At 40.1% G+C, this 26,435-nt stretch overlaps 1 protein-coding gene and 1 long non-coding RNA gene across 4 annotated transcripts in view; one reads left to right on the plus strand and one right to left on the minus strand.

Moving 5' to 3' along the window:
• The window catches only part of tox (thymocyte selection-associated high mobility group box), a 54,014-nt gene extending 39,419 nt beyond the window's left edge, over positions 1–14,595 (minus strand). The window contains exons 1-2 of one of the 3 annotated variants that reach the window (XM_038718877.1): positions 14,459–14,595; positions 13,926–14,102 (exon numbers count right to left, since the gene is read on the minus strand). In XM_038718877.1, the coding sequence (XP_038574805.1) occupies positions 13,926–14,030 (105 nt within the window). In that variant the 5' untranslated portion in view covers positions 14,031–14,102; positions 14,459–14,595. Of the gene's footprint in view, positions 1–13,925 lie in introns of all 3 variants that reach the window. The other 2 variants (XM_038718878.1, XM_038718876.1) reach the window with 2 other exon arrangements.
• Positions 14,596–14,664: 69 nt separating this feature from the next.
• On the plus strand, positions 14,665–14,970 carry LOC119902585. Its single transcript, XR_005444343.1, has 2 exons — positions 14,665–14,732; positions 14,899–14,970. It is a non-coding gene; the product is annotated as an uncharacterized LOC119902585 (long non-coding RNA).
• Positions 14,971–26,435: the final 11,465 nt, after the last annotated feature.

Genomic DNA, 26,435 nt, shown 5'->3' on the forward strand with positions numbered 1-26,435 from the left:
AGTAAATCTTTTTTCAGTCCCTTTTCCTCAACAAAATAAATATTTGAATAGAAATATATAGAACATTTATTATATTGATATTGAGGAAAATTATAATGCGATAACTATCATTATTGTTTTATTGCCCAGCCCTACTTTAAAGTGTACTCAGCATCATCTTCAGCACCAAAGGCAGCTGACATTAACGGTTAAAGCAGTAACGGCTTAGCATTTGTAGCAACACTCCTAACTTCTAAGATCAATCGTTATTGGGAAACAGGGCTTTTAGCAAGAACTCACGATAAAAACAGTCAACTTTAGAGCTAAAACTAACAGTTATTTCATTATAGAAAAATGCATGTGTGTCAAAGAACCTAAAATATTCTAGGATAGGAGATGTCCTCACATATTTAACCAGCTAGTGTTAGGTATTTTTAGTTTATGAAAATTAAACAATTATTTATAACTGTCAAAATGATTAATAAATTAACTATCCTATTCAGTGTTTTAGCTGTAGTCAGATTTAAAGTATACTGGCACTGCTATTGCTAGCTTCAAATATTGTTTCAGCTGCAGTAACCATTACCAATCAAACTCTACATCCCACAGCAGGAAAACAAAACAACAAACAAATTCATCATATTTGAATCCATAAACCATATTCAAATATTTCATGGTATCCTAGGTACACGATCATTGTTTTGGCTGACAAACACACAGAAGAACGTTTGAACAGGTGGGTAGAAGCAAAGCACACACACACACACACACACACAGGTGGACAGGTGGACAGGTGGACAGACAGGTGTAACTGCCCTATCCGTTTCCCAGCTGCTGGGTATTATGCAAATGAGGTATAGGTTTACAGAGTCAACAGAAAGCCAAAACAGTGTTGTGACACACACAGTGTCGCTTATATAATTAACAGTTAATTTTTAATGCTTTACATGGAACATCTCCACGTGTCAGACAATAAACAGAGTAGCAGGAGTGGACGGGATCTTCAGCTGTATGTTTAGTAGTTTGTCTGATCGTCATTCTTCCTCTCTAGGAGCAAACAAGGTTTTTCACACAAAACAGACAAGAGGAAGAGAAAAGCAGACACGCTGACCTCACTGTCAAATCAGCGTCTTCCCTTTATCTTTGACAAGACATGTAGTATATCAGCTACATAGATCACACATGGATGCACACAGACTATAACAGACTATACACGCAGGGACGGAGAAGCAGACACACAATAATACTAACAACTACTCGCCACTGTTTGGTGATCAGCTGATTCGACCATCACACCTGCCACCTCATGTGCTGCATCCATTTCAGCAGGTTTCCCTGCCCTTGCTGCTTTGTAATGTCCTTCACAGCATTCAGACCAATCACAAATTTAATCTGGACTGAGTGTTCACACACAATGCAAAAAAAACACAACCTGGGATTACTACGGCGGTATGAAAACAAAATAAACACTTTGCTGTGATTTAGTCGCAGTAAACGGATCAAAATGATGCAGAACTAACAACAATATGATGCTGATTTGTTAAACATATGAATTCATGCTTTGTCAGGTCTGTCAGCAAGACAGCAGGACACCAACTTTCAAAATGCTCGTTTTCTGAATGGAGTTCGGATTAATCAGGGTTATGCTATGCTAACTTGTTCACAGTAAAGTACAAGGATACCTGGAATCAAGTAACAGAAACATATTTTCTGAACTTACCAGGTAGTTCAACTTCCTTGCTTACTGTTTTTCCAATGCAACGTCCAGTTTTGTCTGTTTTTTATGTAAATATGAAATAGTATCACAGAGCTGTAGGCGCACACTTACACAAACAATAACAGTGGAAGTCAGAAACACTTGATGGCTCGCTAACTCTATGGTCTAAACTGAGCCTGATGTAGACGCCCAAAGACCGTAGATGATGATCAAGTCCAAAGGTTACACACAAACAACAAACACCTTTGACATCAATACATATAATGGCAAATACACGGACAAATGTCAGCTTAAATTTAATCAGGCTACAAAATGGGAGTAATTTGTAGATGCTAAACTAAGTGGCTAATGTGCCCCTGCTATGCACAGGACAAATACAGCTCTCAAGTCACAGTAAGTAGTACTATCAGAAGAGAAGAGATAAGAAAAAAAAGCCATGAAGGAGAAATAATAATGATTTCTTTTCAGCTGGCGCTCAGTGTGAGAGCACAGTGAAACCTTTTATGCTGCTCATCAGTCCTGGGAGGGACAGACGGACAAACAGAGAGACTCTATGGAGGGCTCTCAGTGGCTGTCAGTGATTTTAGCTTAATTCAACCCTGGTGATTCAACACTCGGCAGGTGCAATGCATTTGGGATGAAGTAAAAACGGTTTTAAATGTTGAGGGCATCACGAAGGACAGATTAAAATTATTTCTTTTGGTTTCCATGCTCATACATGCCAAAATTGGAAGGATAGACAAACGAGTCAACTGTTAAGAGAACTGCGAAATCAAGCTCAACCAAGATATGGAAAGTAGTAAAGTTTCTTTTAACAAGAACAGACCTTGATAGATAAAAACTGAAACTCTGCATTTTTATTGACTACTTTTACAAATGACTCGCCAAACAAGCAGGCCTGAAACAAAACCCCCCGTTTGTTGGGTAGTGAACGGTAAGTGCATCTTGCAAATGTGCTGGCTTACTCATTAACTTTTAGTGGCAAAAAGTCATCATCAGTTTAGGGCTGTCCCCGACTAAGGACTTACATAGTCGAATCAGAATCCTCAAGTCCTGCCTGATAGTCGAATGTGTTTTTGTGCGCGGCGACTGCGAGCCGAAGCTAAACTGAGGCTTATTGTTGACCCCTCTCTCTCTCTCCCTCTCTCCCTCTCTCTATCTCTCTCTCTCTCCTGCATGCACGTCGCGGTTCCTCTCGGGGCTATTTCAAGTAGCGGCTGTTTAAAAACAATAACATATTCTTTGTGCGGGTCATCAATGGCGATTAATAAGTCCCGCAAGGTGCGAACAACTCGGCACAACACTGGTGAAGCTGGAGCTCCGTCTCTTCAGTGTTCCTCTTCTGCAACTACACACACACACGCTACACCTACACATGCGCACTGACGACCCAGCGTTAGGGTTACAATTTTGGATTTATTCACGCACTTTAAAAACATTTATTGAAAGTTTTGTACTTTTTACATGTTTATTTACAGCATTAAAACGTTGAAATGTATAATGTGATAGGCTGTATATTAACTTATTGGGAGAAAACTGGTAGTTCTATGTAAAATCAGACGTTGAGCACCCCCATATCGCCAAAATGGCATGATCCTTGTTTTGCTGGATCCGCCCATCGAATCTTCGACTCTTGGGGGCCAGCCCTACATCAGTTTTGATGTGCTGTTCAACAGACTCAATTAGTGTAAAGACTACTGGTTTGTCTGCGGAGCTAATCAGGTGAGTGCTGACTGGTTTATGGCAAATGGTTCATTGTCCCGTTTAGATATCCATGGCAGATGTTTTAGAAGATGCAAGATCCATGAATTGCATGTCAAAATGCATCCAGAAGTTGTTTTTGTCTTTCACTTTAAATGTACTAGTAAAGTTTCCAAAACAGAGAGAATGCACGTTTGCATTTATTTCTGTGTTTATGATTAGAGCTGCAACAATTAGTCGATTAATTTTATATTAACTAATTAGGTTTTGGACTGTTAGTAGCTCTAATCACTATTAGATAATGATGGAAATTTGTCAAACAGTTCCACATAAGTATAGCTGCCTCTCAAATAAGTACCTTTACAGTATCTGTGTTATGTCTGTGTGTATCGCAAACCCTACAATGAGAGAACTAAAAAGGATAGCAAGGTCTGTAGACAAGCCAAATTACCCTCTCTCCCTCTCTCTCTCTCTCTCTCTCCCCCCTTCATGCCTCTGTCTCTCACCCTCTCATCTCTGCTGCTCCCGTGTGTGCGTGTGTGTGTGTGTGTGTGTGTGTGTGTGTGTGTGTTTTTGTGGGTAAAGCTAAGGTTTGAATAACAAGCAGCCAGCTAAGTGGGTCAGGGTCGGAGGAAGGGGGAGAAAGGGGGAGAGAGACTATTAGGATGACAGACAAGGACAAAGGAAAAGAGAGAAATACAGTGTATTGAGGAAAAAGGGAGCAGACTAAGGAGGAGAAAGGAGGAGAGGTTGGGAGAGAGATGAACTGTATAGTTGATAAGGAGATAGAGAAAGCTGTAAAGGCAGGAGTTAAGGGGAGAGAGTGATATGGAATAGGTGGTAAAAAGACAGATGTCAAATGGAGGAGCGTAATTTAACTCAATTTCCTTCAGACCAAAAATTTCAGCTGATATCCTGATATCCTTGCATTCATTGAATGATTGTTAAAACGTCCAAATAAATGTACTGTAAAAAGAAAAGTACAACAACAATGCTATCAAAATGTTTGGGATAGGCGACCACACCTCCTCCACTCAACACCGGAGCCCCCCAGGGCTGTGTGCTCAGCCCCCTACTGTTCACGCTGTACACTCACGACTGCATCCACCGACATGGAAAGAACTCTGTACGGAAGTTTGCGGACGACACAACCATCACCGGACGGATTTCAAACAACGATGAGACTTCATATCTGGAGGAAATCGATATTCTTGCAGAGTGGTGCTCAGAGAATAACCTACTGCTCAATGTCAGCAAAACTATGGAGCTGATCATTGATTTCAGGAAAAAAACACACTCCGGTCTACATCTGTGGAGTTGAGGCTGAGCAAGTGAGCAGTTTCAAGTTCCTGGGAATCAGCATCACAGACAACCTGACATGGTCATCTCACATCTCCACGCTGGTTAAGGCTAGATACCCATGCCATGACCTAAACTTTTACAGAGGAGCAATAGAAAGCATCCTGCCTGAAAACTAGGGCCCCGATTTGAAAGACCAATACCGATTTTGATATCTCAGGATTTTAAAATCTGATATTCCGATATATATGGATTTGTTTCACCTTCTTTTCAGAAACACATTAACAAAGATTATTTCTAACATTTGTTATGCGTAGTTATGAGAAATCACCAAGATAACATGAAATAATGCCGTTTAAAAAAACATTTATGATTATAAATAGTCCTTTAAACAAAAGTACTGCTGATTGCTGTGGCGTTCCAAACAGGTGTGGTGCCAACAGGGTCCTGCAGAGATTGAATTGAATTGGTGGACAAACTGCAACGACAAGGATCCCTCTTCCGTCGCTACATTTCTTGTATAATTGTCATTTATCGGCACTAATACAGATTTATCTGCAATTAGCTCATAATGGCATGCCGATTTACCGATGGAAACATGGGAGGTTCACAGCCAAGGACAGGAAGGCTCTGCAGCAGGTGATTAAAACTGCTCAGTAGAACAATGTTTTTTGTAAGTAGCACTAAGGGAACTTAATCTATTTTGTAACCTTTTTTTTTTTTTGTTAAACCTTTATTCAGGGGAGCTTCACTGAGAGGAAGACTCTCTTTTGCAGGAAGGCTCTGATTACACTCACACTGCTGGCCACTAAGCGCTCCACTCCCGTTGCTCAATGGCACCAAGTCCGGGGTTTGAACCGGTGACCCCTCGGTCACAAGCTCGCTTCTCTAATCTTAGGGCCCCGGTTAGTCAAGCTCCTGTAGTGTCTCTTCCTCCAATGACAACCACAAAGAAAGACCAGAGCTGAGGTCAGCTCTTCCCTGACATTTAGATCCACTGTATGTGCATCACAGTTTCCCGGTCAGATACAGAGAAAATGGGCAATGATGACTCTTAAACTGTATGCCAACATTTTTCAACTGAAGTCTGATATGCCTGTGGAAACACTTCAAACATGTCATTTAAAACGACATTGTCCGAATGTGTCAATTAGTGGAACAAGACTAAATCAGAGTGGAAGGCGAGTCCTTCTCCCCACAGCGTCCATGCTGCCTCCCACTGCAGATTCAGGAGTGTTGATCACCGCGGACGTGAGATCATACATCATAGAGAAAACAAGATTTAAGCAATATGCTCTGTTGTGCTGACCTGTTTGAATTAGCACAAGCTGCAGCGGGAATTATCAGCAGGTCAGTCTTACAATGGACATTTGTTATTTATTTTCATTGTTGATTTGTTTTTATTGACAATATACCAGTATTTGAGTGCCCCATGTTGCATGTTTAGATTTTTCAAAATCAAATGACAAAAATGTATTTTCTACATTTGTTTTGTTTAGAAGGCAACATAGTAAAATGAAGTGCTATAAGTGGCTCAAAGGACTGAAGCTTCAGCCATGTATTAACTAAGCTGAGGCCTATAGTTTAGGTCCATCTAGCCGAACTAGTAAAATGTTGAATTTATGATTTTATTGGCATATTTCAGTATGATGACATATGCAGTTCAGATCCTTTCACTCCAACTGCTGCATCTGTGTCTTTATGCAAGTCTCTGTCCAGGAACATCCTCTGTTATAACAGCTGACAGGGTACCATAACCAACTGTATAATATTCTGTTATACAGTCCATCTCTAGAACTGGAAAAAGTAAGAGAGGTTTACAGTAACATAACACTGCCACAATGTTCTTGCGTGAGGTCGACTGTCTTTCTTAGAAGGCAATTCTCACTGCACTGAACAGAAGTTAGAGATACTACATCCCAGTTAAGCAGAGAACTTTGTAGTCAAACACAGTGCATGATAGCACAAGGAAACAGGGTCAAAACAGACACGAGTTTCCACATTTCAAATGTGACTTATTTATTTTAACCTACACACAGTAATTAGTAAAGACACCACCACAGTCATCGTCGTATGATCGTGAACAAAAGCTGAGTGCTAAAGAAAAATGGCCGGCAACTACTCCTGAATAATTCCTCAGGAACTGATCAAATCTCTTCCTCCACAAGTTAATTGATCCAAGTCATTGTCACTAATACAGTACACACACACACACACACACGCACACACAGAACAATGCAACAATGATTGCGGTATGTGATTTGATTGCAATATGTTTGTTTTGGAAACGAAATCCTGATAATTAGTCTCTTCTGGCAGTGCTCTATCTCCGCCCATCTGTTCCATTTGGCATCCCTCCACCAACCAGGAGTCCCTCATCGCGCCGTCTCCCTGATTCAACCGAATGAAACGCTTTCAGACACACCGACACAAAAGCAACAGTGCTGAAAGTCACCAAATCATCAGCAGCTTAAGGGGAGGGTAGAGTGTGGTGGTGGTGGGAGCTGGCGAGGTGTTCAGTAGCGGGAATGACAGCCAACATGGACAGACGGACAGACAGATTGACTGGTTGTGTTCTGATAGATAATTAGACGAGATGCCGGCACTTTGGCTGGTTAGAAAACTGTAGGAGAGGACAATGGAAGTATGTGGTACTAAAAAAAACCCACCGGAAAGGGGCCAAAGATGTTTTTAAATAGCTGTGGCTGAATAACCAAAAATACTGCTGGAACATCACAAGAAGCATTCAAGCAGTCAAGCTGATTGTGTTAATGTAGATATGTTTCACTGACAAATCCATATTCCAATTATCGTTTGTAATTCTGACTGACACAAATTGTTCTTTAAAATGATAGTATTGCCACGAGGGAACAGCAGAGTGGAACATCCTGTTTATGCCGTGGCTTCTTTCCAGTGATCATAATATACAAGCCAGTCAGCCAACTCATGTGGCGCAGATTTATCATTACATGAACACAGTGTGTACCCTGCAGGTAAACACTAAGCCCCGTACCAAGAAGAATAGTGTAATGATAATAAACTGTCACCTGAGGTGACTTAGAATCAGAGCCTTCAGGTGGATGGTGGGTTTATGAAATTCTGCATGAGCAGTGTGCATTTTAGTCTAACATTAGTATTACTGACATTTAATCTTCATGACAATATACCAGTGTTTTAACTCCTACAGTAAGAATTAAAGCCACTGAGACTCTGTTGAGAGTTTAACTTTTCCTAAATAAAAAAATCTGTTTATCTGTTTATTTAAATTAGGGATAGGTACAAATAAGCTATGTTTTAAAAGTAGCACGTAGTCACACAGTGAGAAAAAAATTAATGATGTATAGAAATAAAATAAAAAATTTGATGCATTAGATGTAATTGTTTTCTGACCACCCTCTCTATTGGAATAGAATTGTGAGGTGCCTAGAGATTTTCACACATAGTGTTAAGTGTTTCCATGTGAGCAAAGGGAAAAAAGATTGGCAGAAGCTTCACTAGAACATTTTTTGTAAAGGATGTTGTTTGCATGTTGCAATGAGTATAAGTCTGATTTATACTTCTCTGTCAAATCTACGTGTAGCCGTTAAGCCTACGCTGTAGTCTGACACACACCTCCCCAAAAATCTAACTGCACGTCACGGCGACGCAGAACACGGGAACTGTGATTGGTCGGCTTGGTAGCATCGCACCATCTCCAAGCCAGCCGGAAGTGCTCAGTGCTTTGAAGTCAATATTGGTGGACCCCCGCAAAATGAATCCTTTCACAATCCGAATTTTATCCATTTGGTCCGATAACGTCTGGAAAGTCTAGAAGAGACTCACAATTATTATTTTAGCCCCATTCAAGTTAGCGAAGTCAGCGGAGTGGAAGATAGAAACCCCACCACCAACTAGCGCACCAACACACAAGAATAAATGCTCATCTGTGTGCTTAGTCTACGCTGTAGTCTCGATGCAGAAATCAGGTTTAAGGCTATGACATGTCTAAATGTCCTCTGTGACAAAGGCATATTATAATCTTCTCCTTGCAAAGTAGAAGTATAACTATGGAGCTTGTCAGTGAATATTGCATCAGTGTGCATTAATGCTGAAGTTTCCTGACATCCAGCCCCTCCAGTCCCAACAACACCGAGGTGATTCCCTAGCATCCCGTTGAAAATGAACAGCACCGAACTTCCTGTTACACTGCAACAGCTGAAACCAGCTCCCTTTCAGCTAGGAGTGTTATTTAAAACCATTATAGTGATACTACACCATCACTATGCACCAAACCTGTTGAACTAATACAATGACTTGGATGATGTGAAAACAATTCATGACCTCAGACGATGGCTGTGACAACTCAAGTTTTGAATGTAATACTTCTCTTATATAGTCTCATACTAAGTATTATAGTTCTTCTTACTCCTCTTGCTGACTGTTCTCGTTCTGCCCTTTATCTGCTGTTACTGTTTCTGTCCCTTGTGTGCTTCTCTACATTTGTCACATCTCATCCTCTCCCCTGTTGCTCTTCCTTCAATCTATATTCTCCTGTCTTTTACTAAACCTACTTCTCTCCTCCCTGCTCTCTGGCCCTCTCTGTTTGCTTTAGAAATACCTCACCCAGCTTTCACAATCACCATGTTTACATTAGACCCCGTCCCTCTTGCACCTCTCCCTTCCTCTACTAAACTCCCTGATTCATCCCTTTGCTGTTCCTCTTGCTTTCTCTTTTTCTTTCTTTCACAAGGCGTCGAGCTTAATTCAGAAGTAACATATTTAAACTGCTCCCACTTGTGTAATTTTATACAGAAGCTAAAGTCACCTCATTGCAACATTACAATAAATTAACTTCTCTATCAAATGACTCAGTCATATTCTCCACTGTCATCCAATCAGAGCTCAGCGTGGCTCCCTCACTTCTGCACCTCCAGCCAGCCCTCCACGTGACTAAACTGTGCACGTGCATCACAACAGTGACACTGAGCTGGCTGCTGGCCACAGAGCCTGACACTCTTTTATATTAAGTTTCTTTGTTATCAGTGTTAGTAAAAAAATAAAAAAACTTGGGCTCCACAGAGGAAGGAAATCTGTCCTGCAGTACACACGGTGCAGCAATAAAAAACATGCACGGCCATCTGTCGTTTAGTGTACAGTAGTATCAACAGTTCATACTATTCAAATCTTGTTATAAAGGTAAAATTAAAGATTAAAATATCACCGAGTGATTCATTACACCACCATGTTTACCGCTATCTGATGACTATTTTTGTATGGGGGTTGAGTTTCCCAGACAGATCTTCTTCTGAGGTTTTATTCAAATTCTCTCATGACCACAAACCCTGAATAAATTACAGCAACCTAAAGCATCTTATTGGTAGAACATAACGAAGGCAGTGCACAGCTTGGGAAGAATCCTGTCTGGGTCAGTCTGGGAGGCCCAGCAAAGAGATTTATTAAATTTATTTTTTAAATTGGGACAAGCGACAGTTTCAAGGTTGATTATTGGTGTGGCCTTCATCAGATTAAATAAATGCCAAAGTTACAGCCTGTAACTTACAGGTTTTCTGTTAACATCATTTCCTCAAACCTGTCTCCTACAAATTACCTTTATATTCTTTTAATTTGTTGGGCCCAAACAGGAACCTCCAGGTCTGAAAAGTAAAGCCAAAATGGAAGTGTCATAAAGCTGCGTCCTTCCTAACTGCCAGCAGGGGGCGACTCCACTGGTTGCATTGGACGCAATGGCAAACTGACTCCACTTCCCACCTGAATTATTACCTCAGTAAACACTTTCCCAATGAGTTTATGGTCTCAGTCGTTAGTATAAAGTAAGTATTTAGTAAATCAAGGTTCCATTTAGAGGAAAATAGACGATAGAGCAGGGGATGCTTTAAGGCGCAGCTACCTTGAGATTGACAAGTAGCTACAGCTGCGATCTGTCAATCAGGTTAGAGGCAAATAGTATCCACAGCACCGTGTACATTTAACCATCGCCGCTGAAAAAGCTTATTAGGAGTCGGCTGTTCGTTTTTCCGGTAAGAGAATTTTGTTTATCGTTAGCCAAAATTAGCATCCTGGTTGATATCACAGTTTACATACGCCCACTTCTTTTACACAGTCTATGCTTGGGCCAAAACTAACAATTACTTTCATTGTTGATTCATCTCCCTATTTTTTTCTTGATAAACTGATTAATTGCTTGGTCTGTAAAGAAAACTGCTTATTACAGATTCCTCTGAGGTTATCAAATGTTTTGTCTGTAAGAACAGTCTGAAAACAAAATATCTTATCCTTTTTTCTGTCAGTCGATGAATCGTAACTAATCGAGCTCAAGTTCTTTTGTTCTGCTTGTTGTGATTTGAAGAGAAATGTAATTGTTGCGTAGATTATGTTTCCCTGCATTGTTTTTTCCAGTGCAGGAAGTGCTACATTACCACCATCACCACACACAAGTTAGTCAAGGGAGGTGGTCGAGGTGGACGGTATGCATACAAAGCAGAGGACACCAAAGTCAGGGGTTTGGTGTAGACATTAAAAGAACCATTGGTTACGGTCAGAAGAAGTAGAAGAAGAAAAGAAGAAGAAGAAGTACTTTATTAATACCTCTAGGGGAGATTAATTTTTTCATGGTTTCTGTTAAATGTCAAGAAAGTCATTGTTTCCTGTCTCGTGCTTAGGAAGTGAATACCATGTGTATTGCAAGATCAGATATTGTAGGAAAACAAATGAAATATGTTCTCAAGTGGAAACGTTCGGTAACAACATTATCCTGGCAAACAAGTTCATTAACGATGTCTCCTCATTATGTCCATCCAAGGAACTAATGTATGCCCCCCAAAAAAACATTATCCTGGTTGCCAAAGATCCTACTCAAAGGAAAACTATGTAGTGAAACGTTGCAGAGAATTTTCTGTTAAACTGAAATGGAAAATGTAGACCACCGCTGGTTTTACATCTATACATTAGCACATCTGTTAGGACACGCCTCCCACCTCTCGCAACACAATCTTTCTCTGTTCTGTTCCCCTTTTTCTTTTCTCTCTCATTTTGTTTCTCCCGTGCCTCCTATACTTTTCTCACTCCCTCTTCCCTCTGCTGTGCCCTTCTCTCTCCCTTTTTATATATACCGTATACTCGTTCTCCCCCACACAGTAATATGATCTCCTCTATCAGGCAGACAGAGCTGTGAGTCAGGAGACAGAGAGAGAAATATGGTAGTATAGTATAAACCTTAGTGGCCCCACCCCCACTACTCTCTCTCTCATCTACAAAAACCCTACCCCCAACAAACCTCTTCTCTCTTTCCCTCTCTCTCTCTCTCTTTCCTCAGTCCCTACCCCCAACCACACAGCTCGCTCTCTCTCCACATCCCCAGTCTCTATCTTCAATCTCGCCCTCCCTCTTTCTGAAACAAATACACTCACCGACAACAACACAGTGCAGCGCTGTATGGTTCTGTGTGCAGAGCATTATTTCTACACATTACACTAGACTCCGAGCTTACAAGACAAACAGACGATAAATAAAAAAAACAGTCAATAACTAATAATCTAGCACATAAAGACATTAATGAGATATTCTGTCCATGTCCAATCAGCACAGGTCAGAGGTCACAGTCAGCTGGTAGGGAATCAGATGCTGTGCTCCAATTCCAAACAACACACTATATGTATACAGTATCTATAATAATTGCCATAGTGCACTGGTTTACAAGAAGTCAACATTTGTGCTCCATAAACAAACTGTGTCTTCAGAATGACACTCGGCAATTAAATGCCACAACTTTCCAAAGATTTCTCCCCACAACTATTTTAAGTTGTTTTACAGATAAAGGTAGCGTTTCCATTTTCTTTGTACGTTGCATTGTGGAAGTTTTATTTATGCTGCATTGACTACGCAAGGGATATGGAGATAATTGCACATGTAAGAAACAGCACTCACAACACTTGCCTTAAACTTGAGTACGTAGTATTGGACTAAAGTCAGCACAGTCGTGGCACTTAGGCAGATGCTTGCTAGCAGAGGGTTTGAACCCAGCATATTTGGTTAAAGCAAAGTTTTTGTAACCACAACGTCACACTGCTGATGGGTTAGGCTAAACAGAGGAGCCTGTCACTGATTAAAGTTTGTTCTGATAGTCCACTAAATCTATAAAAAAACAACCAGTAAAGGAACAGAAAGCAATCTGAGTACAGCTGTGTGTGAGGCCGAAGAGTATTCTGATCACTTTCCTTTATATGCTTTAGCAACACAAATATACACCACATGCCAAGTCAATAAATCAACCTGAAATGTAACTGAGCTGTGAGACAGAGGACTCCATACAGCAGACTGCAGCTGGCACGGTTTGACAGGAAACACTAGTGAAATAGCTGTTTTTTTTCTTATAAAATTGCATTTTTATTTATTTATTTATAGTCTATTAAATACTGAGCGAGGAAGGGGGATTCATGGCACAACAAAGACTGTCTTCAAGTCTTCAAGACTGAGGAGAGGTTAATAATCTGTCCTTAACTCTAATAGCTGTGCTCATCAGCTGCATCTAGTTAAATAATTAAGCAATTAATCACCATCAAATGAGCATGGTCTCACTGTGTCTTGTGTTAAGATACCTGACACTGACTAACATCCCTATAGATAGATAGATAGATAGATAGATATTGATTAAAAATAATGTATTGTATTTGATGACCCGAGGATTCATCCATCCTGCTTAAGAGGTGCCTTAAAGCAAGACCCTGGTGTGAATCTGACCCTGACCTTGGACCTTGCTTGGGAGGGAGAAAGACAACAGCTCTTCCCAGATGCCAATTAACTTAAGTGTCACAAAACAGAAATGAGAGACACTTGCTGTAACCTGCTGTTAAATATTAACAATTTAAAGCATACCAAAAGATGTATGTGCTTCTCACAATTTAATCACAACTGCGTTTGAACTTCTAAGCCAGACATATTTAAACTTAATTACCTTTCAATTACTGGTGGTGAAGTTTTAATTAAAAGGTGTCATTGCAAACTCTGGGTATAATTACAGCATGTGCATCACACAGTGATTAGATGTAATCCAAAGAAATGGGTTAACACTGGAATAGCTTCAGTAGCTGCGTGAATAACTGGAGCAATTAATTACAACTTAATTGACAGGGCAAGACAGATGAATACACAGAGAGGAGATACAGCTAAGGTAATCCTTACAGAACACCACAAACAGAAGTAGCCTATGTAGATTCCTTCTTTCCTTGCTTACCTTGTTGGTCCCAAAGGCCGGGTCAGGGTAGGAGAGCTGCCCCAGCCTGGAGTGGTCTGACGCGGTCAGAGGCTGAGGAGGAGGCGGGTAAACTGTTACATCCATAGCTGAAAATACATCCACTTCTCCAGTCAGTCCTGCTCTTCGAGTTTCTGTCTTCTCTTATCTCTGTGTTGCCTGATATGTCCCAAACAAACGAGATAACCTTGTTTTGTTTTTTTGTTTTTTTTTTGTTTTTTTAAATAATAAGTTGGAGGTTTTTGACTCAAAAAAAAACAAGAGAAACAACCACTGTCCGATAAATCTACAAATCAGGTTTCTAGAATAAGTCGGCGATGTGAGCCTAAACCAAGCGTGCAGTCAGTGAAGTTTAGGTTGGTGTTGTCTTCACGCCGGGCGGCTTTCAGGCTCTTTCTCCTGCTGCTGCTGCGAGTAGAAAACTTAAACCAACTTCTTTATTATCTAAGGTTAAATAAAAATGTTAATATGCAATGGTGCACTTCAAAAAAAAGCGTCGTTTTCTCCACTTTTACCGTGTCAGGTATCCAGTGCTGGTTTGTGGTTCCGGACAGGGGACTTCGTTGGACCCTGTCTGTCCCTTGTTGGGACTCTGTGCGTGAATGCTGCTGCTGCTGCTGCTGCTGCTGCTGCTGCCGTGCGTGTGCTCGGTGCTGTGGTACCTCGCGGACCAGTCATACAAAGAGCTCCTGCATCGAGCTCGCAGGAGTTAGACACAGCAAACCCGGATGAACAGTTTCTGACAAAATAAAAGCGCAGATTAATGTCAGCAGATAAATGAAGAGCTCGGTAAGAACAAAGCAAACACTGCGTATTCAGTCCGTTTATTTGCATCGTTGCAATCATTACTTTAACTGCAGTCAGAAACTGCGTATTGTTTAAAATATTGTTGTTGAGGCAGATATTTTATTTTGAGAGTAAAACGACATGTGCATTTTTGCTTATCTTGACACAGCTGAACGGGAGAATGTGCACCATCTAGAGGAGGAGAGCCAGCCAGTCTTAATAAACCCACTCCCTAAAACCACTGTGTCTCTTTGGTAATCTGATTACTTTATCACAATGTACACAACCAAAGCACACTATCAGCATCCATCACCACCACTTACTAATAACTAATTGTTAGATATCATTTATTCATTAGTTACTAGTAACTATTCCAAAAGATACTAGTAACATTTTCATAGTAACATTTTTATTCTTACTGGCACATTTTCTTTGGTTACTAGTCTTTGCATTAATGACTAGTAAAATGGCATGTTTATAGTAACATTTTAATTCTTACTAGTAAGAGTGGAATAGTTACGAGTAACTAAAAAATACTTGCGTGAATCAAACCTCTCCCTAAAACCCAGGTCCACTGTGTCTCTTTGGTTATCAGATTACTTTATTACAACATACGCAATCAAAGCACAATATTAGCAAATCAAATCCAGTTTATATAGTGCTCACTTATCAAAAGCCGTTAACATTTATTCCTTAAAACTTACCAGTCACTATTGAAAAACTACCAGTAGCCTACTTATTTATTAGTTAGTAGTAACTATTTTTTAGTTTAGTTTAGGCTCTGCCGTTCAGATATCATTTATTCATTACTTACTAGTAACATTGTCATTCTTACTAGTAAATTTCCTTTGGTTTCATTAATGATTGGTAAAATGGTTTATTGATAGTAACATTGTCATTCTTATAGTAAAAAATCTCTAAACTCCACTGTGTCTCTTTGGTAATCTGATTACTTTATCGCAATGTTCACAATCAAAGCACAATATTAGCAAATCAAATTCAGTTTTAGTTTATATCGTGCTCACATGGTGCATTAACTTCAAAAAAGTTGTGCAAGTTATCACAAACATTGTGGGGACATTGCTACAGTGAACCTATAGGGCCATGTATGCATGCCCAACAGCATTTTGTTTCCTCAGGGCCTCCTAACAGGTTAATTCAGCGGGTTCATCCTGTCCAGTGTTTCAGTTTGACATCTCAGCATCTTTTCCCATTCTTGCACTTATAGTTTCTATTTGTTCTGATTGTTCTGATCTGCTTGTTCTGACCAACAGCCTTATTTCTTCCCCTTCTTTCTTTACTAGTTACACATTTTACAAGTAACAATTAGCCTAATTAGATACTAGTACTCAATGTTTTGTTACTAATGAAACTATTCCATGCGTTACTAGTAACTATTTTTTTAGTTTTAATACCCGTTTTTGTTACATTCACCGCCATCTTGACTTTAAGGCAGCCGGGAGAGACAAAAAATTAAACCCTCCAGAGGGTGCTTTTTCACCGACATAAAATTGTAAAAATTATGATAGCCTGGTGGTGGCTTTAAGTTTTCCCCAGAGACATGAGACAGAGGTAAAATGCAAAGCACAAACATGGCATTTATTGTCTTCCATAAAGACACAATGAGACACTACCACCAACCAGCAACAAACTTTCCCTGAAACCAACTAGCTGCCTTTTATACACTCCCTGCTGCAGATAATTAAGTGGGTAAAACCACTTAGGTGGGACCACCATCATTTAGAATAAAAAATATTTACCTAAAACCCAACACTATAGAAAAATAGAGCACAAAGAATGAATATTTACATAAATACAAATTTCTGAGTTGCACATGTGCAGTTCGTAGTTAAGGACTACTAGCCAATCAGAAGCAGAGAAGGCCGTGCCAGCGGAAAGACCGTAAACAGCTTGGGTTCAGCTGTACATGTTGCCGACCAGCTTGGCAACATGGACTGGAGCGAGAGTTTCAGAGTGGTGAGTTATTAATCTGTAACAAAAGTATCTTTCATCCATAAAGTTTTAACTGAGCTCAGTCTCTACATCACAGTAACAACTTTCTGTCCACTGACTGCCTGGAGGGTAGCTGGTGTTTGGAAGGGAGAGGAGAGGTGTGTGCTGCAGCTCACTGTTTTTCCACCGCTGTTTTTGAGGGTGTATCGGAGTAGCCGCTTGGCGAGCATTATGATAATTATATTGATTATATGATAAAGCTTACAGTTGGGGCTGGCTCAGGTGAGTCCTGAGACATCCCTTAGTTATGCTGCTATAGTCCTAGACTGCTGCGAGACCTCCCATGATGCAATGAGATCCTCTACCCGCCGCTCTCACCATCTGCATGTATTCTTATCCCATTAATGCATGTTACTGACTTGTAACTTCTCTCATTCTGTCACTTTCTGAAGGTGCTTCTGGCTCCAGAGCTGAGGGGTCTGGATCTGTGGATGCAGGCTTCCTGCTGCCCCCGTGTTCTTGCTCAACACACTCTGCTACAGTCATTATTGTTAGTCCTATTAATGTCATTAATATAGTTATCATTATTAGTACGATTCTACATTTTCATTGTTTTGTACCCATACCTCCTTTACTGTTTTGCTTTTCTGTGTGGATGTTGCACTGGGCTTCTCTCTCTCTCTGTCACACTCGAGTGAATCCTAGCAAAAGTAATACAGTAATCATATTTGATGTGCGTCTCTGTTGACTCATTGACTACTTACAGTCCCTCTTACTCATTTAAAATCTAATAAGATATGCTACAGGCCTTAAAACAGTTTTTGAAAAAGTAACTAGTTATATAATTAAGTCATTTGAATGACCATGGATGATCTAAGAGGGGGTCAGTCCTTTATCTGGAGATAGACATACACAGATGCACATAAACAAAGAGATTCCCACCCACACAAAGAGATGCACACCTTACTTATTCACACAGTTCAAGTACACTTAAACAGATGGTCACACATGCATATCAAATCTAAAAATCCACTCAGACATAGTACCTGCAGACATACTCATAATTATACTCTATATAGCAGTAACACATCCTCACATTTACACATATAAAGGTGTATACACATGTATACAGTCCAAACACACAAGGACATTTTGGAAACATAACCACGGACATAAAAGTATAAATATGCACATACACACTGCAGAGTTTATACACACAAAGAGGAATCATAAAATGCATTTTCTCTTTCTCATACATTCCCAAACATTTTCTCTCTCTCTTACACACACACACACACACACACACACACCACAAACCAGCCCACACACACTTAGTGAACATACATACAGTGTGCCATCCGCCCATCCCCCCACATACACGCATACATATATGCACCCCTCCCCTCTGAAAAAGGCATAATTCTCTTGCACATGCTCCTCCCCCACACACAGCTCTTCTAACTCCACACACACACACACTCAGTACACACACACAGTGTATACACACTAAACTACATGCCCATATGCACTCAACCAATCAAACACACATACTTAAATACTTCTACTTCTACATATACATGCACACACACACAGATATAAACGCAGATGCAGTCACATAACTACTTGTATACACCAAGCCTGTGCTGCACCATATTTGCAAGACAAAATGCATTAGCATACATATATACAGCATATGTATGTGTGTTATATGTACAACATATGCACAAGCAAACCAACACACGCACACTCTCTCTCCACCTCATGCAGTTCTCAGATTTCCATGCATGAGCTTTCCAACGTATCTGATGGGTTGAAATTGTAATATACTGTAGCTTTTGAATGATGTGTGTCTCTTCATGTCGGGGGATTACATTATGGATTCATAGCACAGCAATCCACTCCTGGGTAAAAACATCCAGCCCTTTAGGTATTCTAGCTTTCCAGCATGAGAGAGAAGATTCATGAAGGAATTTATTAAGCAAACTGCTCGGTAGAAAGAGCTGAAATATTCAACCATATGGTGACATGTTTACCTTGTGTGACAAAGAGCAATATTTCATAATAAATAAGGTTTTTGAGATGGTCTATAAACAAACAGGAATATCTATTCTGACACTTGAACTGCAGACCCAATTAATTAGAAGCTCTATATTTCAGTGTGGATTATATGTAAGTGTGTACTACTGCAGTTTTTAGACCTTACTTTCTTTTCCAAATTTGCTCAGGTTACATTAATATTTACCATTTGTTTTGTAAGTATGTCTCGTGATAATTTCATTTCTACGGCAACCTGAACAAGTAACTGTAAAAAGAACCGTTAAATGCTTTATTTAGGTGAAAGTCATGGTAGGTAAACTGCAGTAAGAGTTTACAGAGTGAAATACTCTATATTTAAATGTTTTTAGGGCTGCACCAGCAAAACTATAGATGTGGTTTATTTGGAAACTCTGGGATCTGCGCTAGAACGTACAATAAAGTTCTGTGGGTTTGAACAAAGTTTGGACGCATGAAGTTGTAATGACAGTGGCCTGTTATGTTGGCTGGGTACACAGATGACCAGTTTTATGCCGTCTGGTGAAAAAAATAATGTTGCCTTTTAGCTGTGATTCTTTTGGTTGGTTTATGTCATAACAGTAAGATACAGTATAATGTCCTGATCCAATCCACGCCACATGCTAGATCAAGCACTTTTCTGTTCTGCTACACTTCACTATGCTCACAACATTTGTTTTCCAAATGTACAGTACTATATACTAAAACAACAGTAGTCTAATGTGACGACTGAACCCTCTGGAAATTCAATAGTTTAGAAACTGAATGATGGCCACATAATGTCAGTGTTCTGGCCAGCACACACTTTCCAACGGAGCCTTCCAGCCAATTGATTTTTTGAAACATGATCTTTACAGGAGCCAACAACCTTTTTAAGATATAAAGTTGGTTGAAAATCAGCAAAGTTTCCCTTTAATTTGAATAAAGTTAAATTCTCCTCATCGGCTACGAAAGGTTTGATGTTTTTGTTTGCCTCCACATTCAAGTCACCTCATGTTTATCTGTGCATTCATGTGGTGTCGGAATAATCAGAAAAATGATTTCCCAACTGAGAAAATTTTAAGTCACGAGTTGCCGAGCTGTTGACGTCATATAGGTAGAAACATGGCGGACAACATGGCTGATGGTTAGAAACATATTCATTAATGGTGCAAAGTCAAGTATTGCATTTATATTTTTTGATAAGTGCTCATTTGTAATATGGTATTAAAGGTTAGTTTGCCTTCCATGTAGAGTGACCTAGATTAAAAAGGAAAGTTTTTTTATTAGCAGTCTTTGCAGTACAAGCAATATTTTAGTGGTTTCAGGGAATGTACTGGTGCAGTAACAACTCTGGGACAAAAATCACTTTGTAATAGAAAGCTTCAAACTGTTTCAGCAGACATAGATGACAATAACATATATTATACAAAGGTAGTGGTATGTGCAAAACCAGCAGAGAAAGTTCCATGTAATGGCTGCAACCTGCAATCTCAGCAATAGCCAAGCCAGGACACAAGTTACGATTCCATTCACCTGTTTTTATTTTCAATTTGTAGATTTAAATATAAGTGGAATAAACTGACATTACTACAAGCTGAAATATTGCAAATAATGGAAAAGTTGGCATATTGAAAAAGAGAAGACTGAGTATCGTCAGCTAATCTACGGTTCTGCTCTGATATGAACACCATGTAGCATGACCTTCAGTGTCATCTTCTGCATTCAGACCTATTATTTTAGCCTACTGACCGCAAAAATAGTTCCCCATTGGTAAGAAAAAAAACATCCTTGCTTAGTCATGCCCCAAAAAAGCAGACAGATGTTTATTAAGTTAGATGTACGCCATGTTCAGTCCATTTCAAACCAATGCACTTCCTGCCGTTGTGTGATTCCTGCTTGTGAGTCTGGATTAGTACACTGCTCAAAAAACTTAAGGGAACACTTAAATCTCACATCAGAGCTCAGTGAACAAAAAGTTGAAAATCTTTACTGTACATTTTATAATTTGTTGAGAACAAAAAAAGGTCAACAGACAATAAATTCACCAACCGATGAGTGCCATCAATGGTTTCGTCATCCAGGAACTGCCTAGTTTGAACCCGCTCTCGTCTGTGAACAGGGCACCAATTGTGGACTTGCAAATTCTGGTGTTCTCTGGCAAATGCCCGGTGCTGGGCTGTGAGCACAGATCTCTCTAGATTATGTCAGAGGTCGTTTTGTAGGGCTCTGGCTATGCTGGGTTAATGCCCTTCAATAGCCCTGTCCAGCTCCAAGGGCCCGTCTCCTGGTAACTTCTCTATGCTCCACAGTGAGTACACCCCTAAGTGAAACATTAGACATTAATGGCTGTGTGATGTGTTATTTTGAGGGTTATATAAGCTGTACACTCACTACTTTACATTGTAGGAAAGTGTCATTTCTTCAGTGTTGTCACATGAAAAGATTTAATCAAATATTTACAAAAATGTGAGGCGTGTACTCACTTTTGTGAGATACTATAAATGTTGCGTTCGTTACAGATCGGATGAAGTGTTACTTACATTTATATTCCTCCAATTGTTTAATTCTGCATTCCAAAACCAGAAACCGGCAAACCCTGGCCTAGCATACTGCAAAATAAATCCAGTATTACCTCCTAGTGTTCAGCTTTTTGCCTATTCCCTGGGGGATTGTTCACCCAACCGAACTCTCTTTTGGCAAGTGTGTTTCTGAGTCGTACATTTGAGTCCTTTTGCTTGTGGTACCACAACTTTTAACAAAGAATAGTTTGACATTTAGAATATAGTTGACATTATGATAACAGACCAATACGCTTATTTGACCGATAATTTCCTGGAGTCTTGTTGTCACTGTGAGGTGTGAAGTCACACCCAGTCGAGAAATAGTCCAGCACACACACATACGTAACTTTTATGACTCTTGTACAAACCAACATGTTCTCACTCATTTCTGCTTTTTTATTAATTATTATTAACACACAAACACACACACACACACACACACACACACACACACACACACACACACACACACACACACACACACACACACATGCCTTATCTTACTGTCTCAAATTCAATGAATGTCAAGTCAACTGAATTAATTTGCACATTTCTGGGTGAAGGTTGATGCATCATTCAGGCCTATTTTCCCCTGCTGTCACTGTTTTACACCCAATCTCATCATTATTTCATTATGGCCTATTATTCTACTGTACAGCATGCGTGCACACACACACACACACACACACACACAGTGACAGATGTATTCACCACTTAAAAGTCGTAGTTATGAGGCTTTTTTTGCTCTCGCTAACAGAAAAAGCGTCCCATGCTCTCTGACTAGTTTTACAATGCAAGTATTACATGTATGCTTTAATGTTTTTAATACTGCATTTCTGGATCAAGGATTGGTAAGATATGGGCAAATAAACTATTTACAAACATTAGCACCAATGCATTGTATTGCATCTTAATTTAGGCTAAACACTGGCTTCATGGACTTTATAGAACTCGAGTAATTACAGGAGATTAGAAGCACCATTAATGTCTGTATCATCTGCCATCAACTGTTGACAGTTTAGAGAATACAATAGTCCAAATCTATCGGGACAAATGTATATAATTTACATGATAATGACTGGAACATAGGCACCAAAATCATATCCAAATCAATTGATTCCCCACTATGGGTTTTGTATATACACTGCACTTCTCCTGTTGGTAAATTTTTACATTTGAGACAGTAAGATAAGGTGTGTGTGTGTGTGTTTGTTCAGTTTAGGAAAAAACAGAATAAATGACTGGAGATGCATAACAGATGCTTCTATACAGGGCATGAGAGCTCAGTAATGAGTATGAAAAAGTTGCAATTTATATGCTATGGATCTCAGATCCAACTCATCACTACATCAACAAAAAATCCTAATGAGGGAATATAATTTGGAATTCCACATAGAGTCTGTGAAATACAAAAAGTGGTAGGAGCAGTAGGTGGCCTGCAACCACAGATCTGGACCCCACAGCTGCAGAAAGACCTGCAGAAACCTCCATAGGGTTTCTGCCTTCGCTGCCATCCTTTAGAGGGGTTTTGCCACTGTCACTGGCCTCTAGAGGGGCTCCGCAAGCCTGCACAGGGTTTCTGCCTTCCCCTCGGGTCCGCCTTCACCACTGGTTTCCTGGTCACCATCCAGACCTTTTAAGCCCTTCTCATGTTTCTATGTTTACTTACTTCCTGTATACGTGTTTTATTGTTCTCTGTGTTTTATCATTGTGTCATTTATTCTTCACCTTCTGTTCCTGTATTTTCCTGTGTTTGGATTAATTTTGGATTTTACTGCACCCTGGGGATTTGTTTGCTTTATGTGTGGACTGCTCTTCTGTATTTTGGTCCTTGCCTGCCTCCACTATCCGTAAGCTTGTTCTCCCCATTTGTTTCTTTATTAATAAATTCACCAAAAAGACTGAACTTAGTCTGCCTAGTGTTCTGCTTCTGGGTCCAAGTTTTGGTTTTCCTGTGTCTGCACTGAGCAGATGTGACAATGGCGTACTATGATGGGTGGCTCCAAACTGGAATGGGCAAATACTGTATTTATTATAGGTTATAAAAAATCATCCCAGGAGCTATGTTTACCCACCAGTGTATAATCACTGCCTTTAGCCAATGACTTGAGCTGTTTGTGTAAGAGTAACTTAAATTGGTCTTCTGCTTTACTCAGCTTTTACACATACGCACGCAGTAGTTTAATGTTCTTCTTCTTCCTACATGATACTTTACTTACCTTATTTCTTTTTTACTGGCAGTCCAAACACTCAGTAGGAGTCGATATTAGTGATTCTGCTTCTAATTATATTCCTGCATTTGCTGTGAGGTATTCATAAGTCAATTACAAAACAGCACTCCCTGACTTTCAGCACCTTATAACACGCCCAGGAGTTTTCACTGTAATATTATGTACAGGCTGTCATTTGCCATTTCTATCTTAAATACCGTACATGACAGTCTGCATGACAGGAAATGAGTTGCAGTTTGCACTGGAGCATTTTGAGGTGATCTGAATGGAAAATGACGTGACTCCAGCTCTGAACTGTAACGCTCAGTGAACATGGCAGCTCGGCACTGACACCACTGGTGGACTCAGGGGGGTGGAGGCGACAGAGCCTGGTGCCACCATGTTCGAAAATATGCCTCAAAAGTGCCCTCTTTGAGTCCTACGGGAGATAAAACATGGCTGGCCCAATGTGCAAGACAAGTTGTCCCTTCCAGTTGACACAATGTGATAAAGTGCCCTCTACGGTGCCCTTCCAGTGGATAAAGAGTGATGAAATGCCCTCAGGGCATAGCCTACCTGTCAACTCTCACGTTTTCCGGGTTTCTCCCCTATTTTACCATTATTTCTGTCCTCCTGTTTAAATATTTCCCCATAAATCTCCCGTATTTTTAACCTTTCTAAAAGAAATTTGAAAAAATAAGAACGGCTGGGCGTATTTAACAAGTTTGCTACATTCCCCTCCTGTAAAGCAGGTGGCAGTATGTAGAACATTAGCTGTAACAGTGACGGGAAGTCAACGGCACCCGCAAATAAAAAAAGAAGAAGAACAGCAGCACGAGAAGACAAGAATGGACGCTGCACTGCTCTAGAGAGTATTTAACTTGCATTTGCCGCAAAACATCAATATATGCAAACCGGAAACTTACAGTAAATTTTCTGCATGAATGGCTGTGATTATTGATAAGTTAATACTTTGCATTAATAAACTTACTGTTACTTACTGACCACTGTAGACTGTTTTTCTAGCACAAAAAGAATGCAACCCACAAAATTGGAACTGCTGTAACTTCAAATAATATTAGACCTATGCTAGTGGTAAACTGTGTATGCAATTAAAGAATATAGTAACATTAGACCAACAGTGTACTGTGAAATTAACATTGTTCTATATTTTAAGTGAGTTTTAGTTAGTAGAAAATATGATGAAATGCTTTATAGGATGCCCTTCCAGTGGAGAAAACATGAAGAAATCCCCTCTAGGGTGCCCTTCCAGTGGAGAAAACATGAAGAAATCCCCTCTAGGGTGCCCTTCCAGTGGAGAAAATATGATGAAATGCCCTCTACTGTGCCCTTCCAGTGGAGAAAACATGAAGAAATGCCCTCTACTGTGCCCTTCCAGTGGAGAAAACATGAAGAAATGCCCTCTACTGTGCCCTTCCAGTGGAGAAAACATGAAGAAATGCCCTCTACTGTGCCCTTCCAGTGGAGAAAACATGAAGAAATGCCCTCTAGGATGCCCTTCCAGTGGAGAAAACATGAAGAAATGCCCTCTAGGATGCCCTTCCAGTGGAGAAAACATGAAGAAATCCCCTCTAGGGTGCCCTTCCAGTGGAGAAAACATGAAGAAATCCCCTCTAGGGTGCCCTTCCAGTGGAGAAAACCTGAAGAAATGCCCTCTAGGGTGCCCTTCCAGTGGAGAAAACATGAAGAAATGCCCTCTAGGGTGCCCTTCCAGTGGAGAAAACATGAAGAAATCCCCTCTAGGGTGCCCTTCCAGTGGAGAAAACCTGAAGAAATCTTCTTTGCTTTTACACAAAATGCAATACCTTCCATAACCATATTCAAAACTCATGAACTGCTTTCTCACTCAAAGTCAACCCCCAACACAACTCTGTAGTTACACTACATTTTGCAAATGTTTACATACTATTGTCAAAACTGTCAAAAATAAACAAAACTATTTCCATAAAGTAGGCTCCAACTTGTTACATTCTGCTACTTCTTTATCTAAAAAGAAATTAATAAAACAAAATGCTAAAACTCCTAAGTGGGACACTGAGAGCCTAATTTAATTTTAACTTCTATTAAATACTTGTTCCGGGTGAGGAAAGGGGACAATGTGGCATGCCACCATCTCCTCCAGTCACAGAGTGGTTTACAGCCCATCCCAGGATGGTGTCACTTTTCCTTCCACTTTACTCTCCATTCCTCACCCCACCCCTTCAACCCCACAGAGGAATGTTTTTCCTCATGGGGGTGGAAAGTTTATGACCAGCAACCACATGATCAGATTTCCCTCTTGGACACATAATGCCGGATGTCTACTCTGGAAGTATATCTGCAGCAGATTGTCAGGATGGATCAGACAAATAACTGCATCAATGTACATTTACATTTACACAGCATATCACAACAATAGCAGTGTCCTACTAGGCTACATGTATTCAAAATCATTAGTTGTTGTCCATTTGGCATTCACAGTATGCTTAATACCCTTGGCTATCTGTAATTTCTTCACATAACTTCAGTGTTGTAAATTACAAAATGAATGGCTCCTAGATGGATTCCCCCTCATATTCGTCAAGGCCCTGAAGTGTTTCTGAAAGATTTCCAAACAGCTGTGAAGCCTCTGCCAGTTCTTCTTCCATGTCATGATGCATGGTCAATCATTTTTGCCCGAATTTCACTTAGGTCTATTTTCTCCTCTTACTGCCACAAACACCACACTCTGGCATGGCCTCTTAAACCCTCGATATGCTCGCTTTTTAACAATGTGTCGGCAACGCAAATGGCATTTTTCACATACTTCTCTGTGTACTTTGCGTGTACTGTGCATCTTGCAGACACGTAGCGTTGCCACGCATTATGCGTGGCAGCCATCATGCATACACGAACGCGTTATTAAAAGCAAGTATATCCAGGGCTTTATGCTGCATACGGCCTTTGGC

Source organism: Micropterus salmoides, unplaced genomic scaffold (genome assembly GCF_014851395.1).
Source record: "Micropterus salmoides isolate LMB-PRFRI ecotype aquatic unplaced genomic scaffold, ASM1485139v1 Ms_hic_scaffold_14, whole genome shotgun sequence".
NCBI classification, from domain to species: Eukaryota; Metazoa; Chordata; class Actinopteri; order Centrarchiformes; family Centrarchidae; genus Micropterus; species Micropterus salmoides.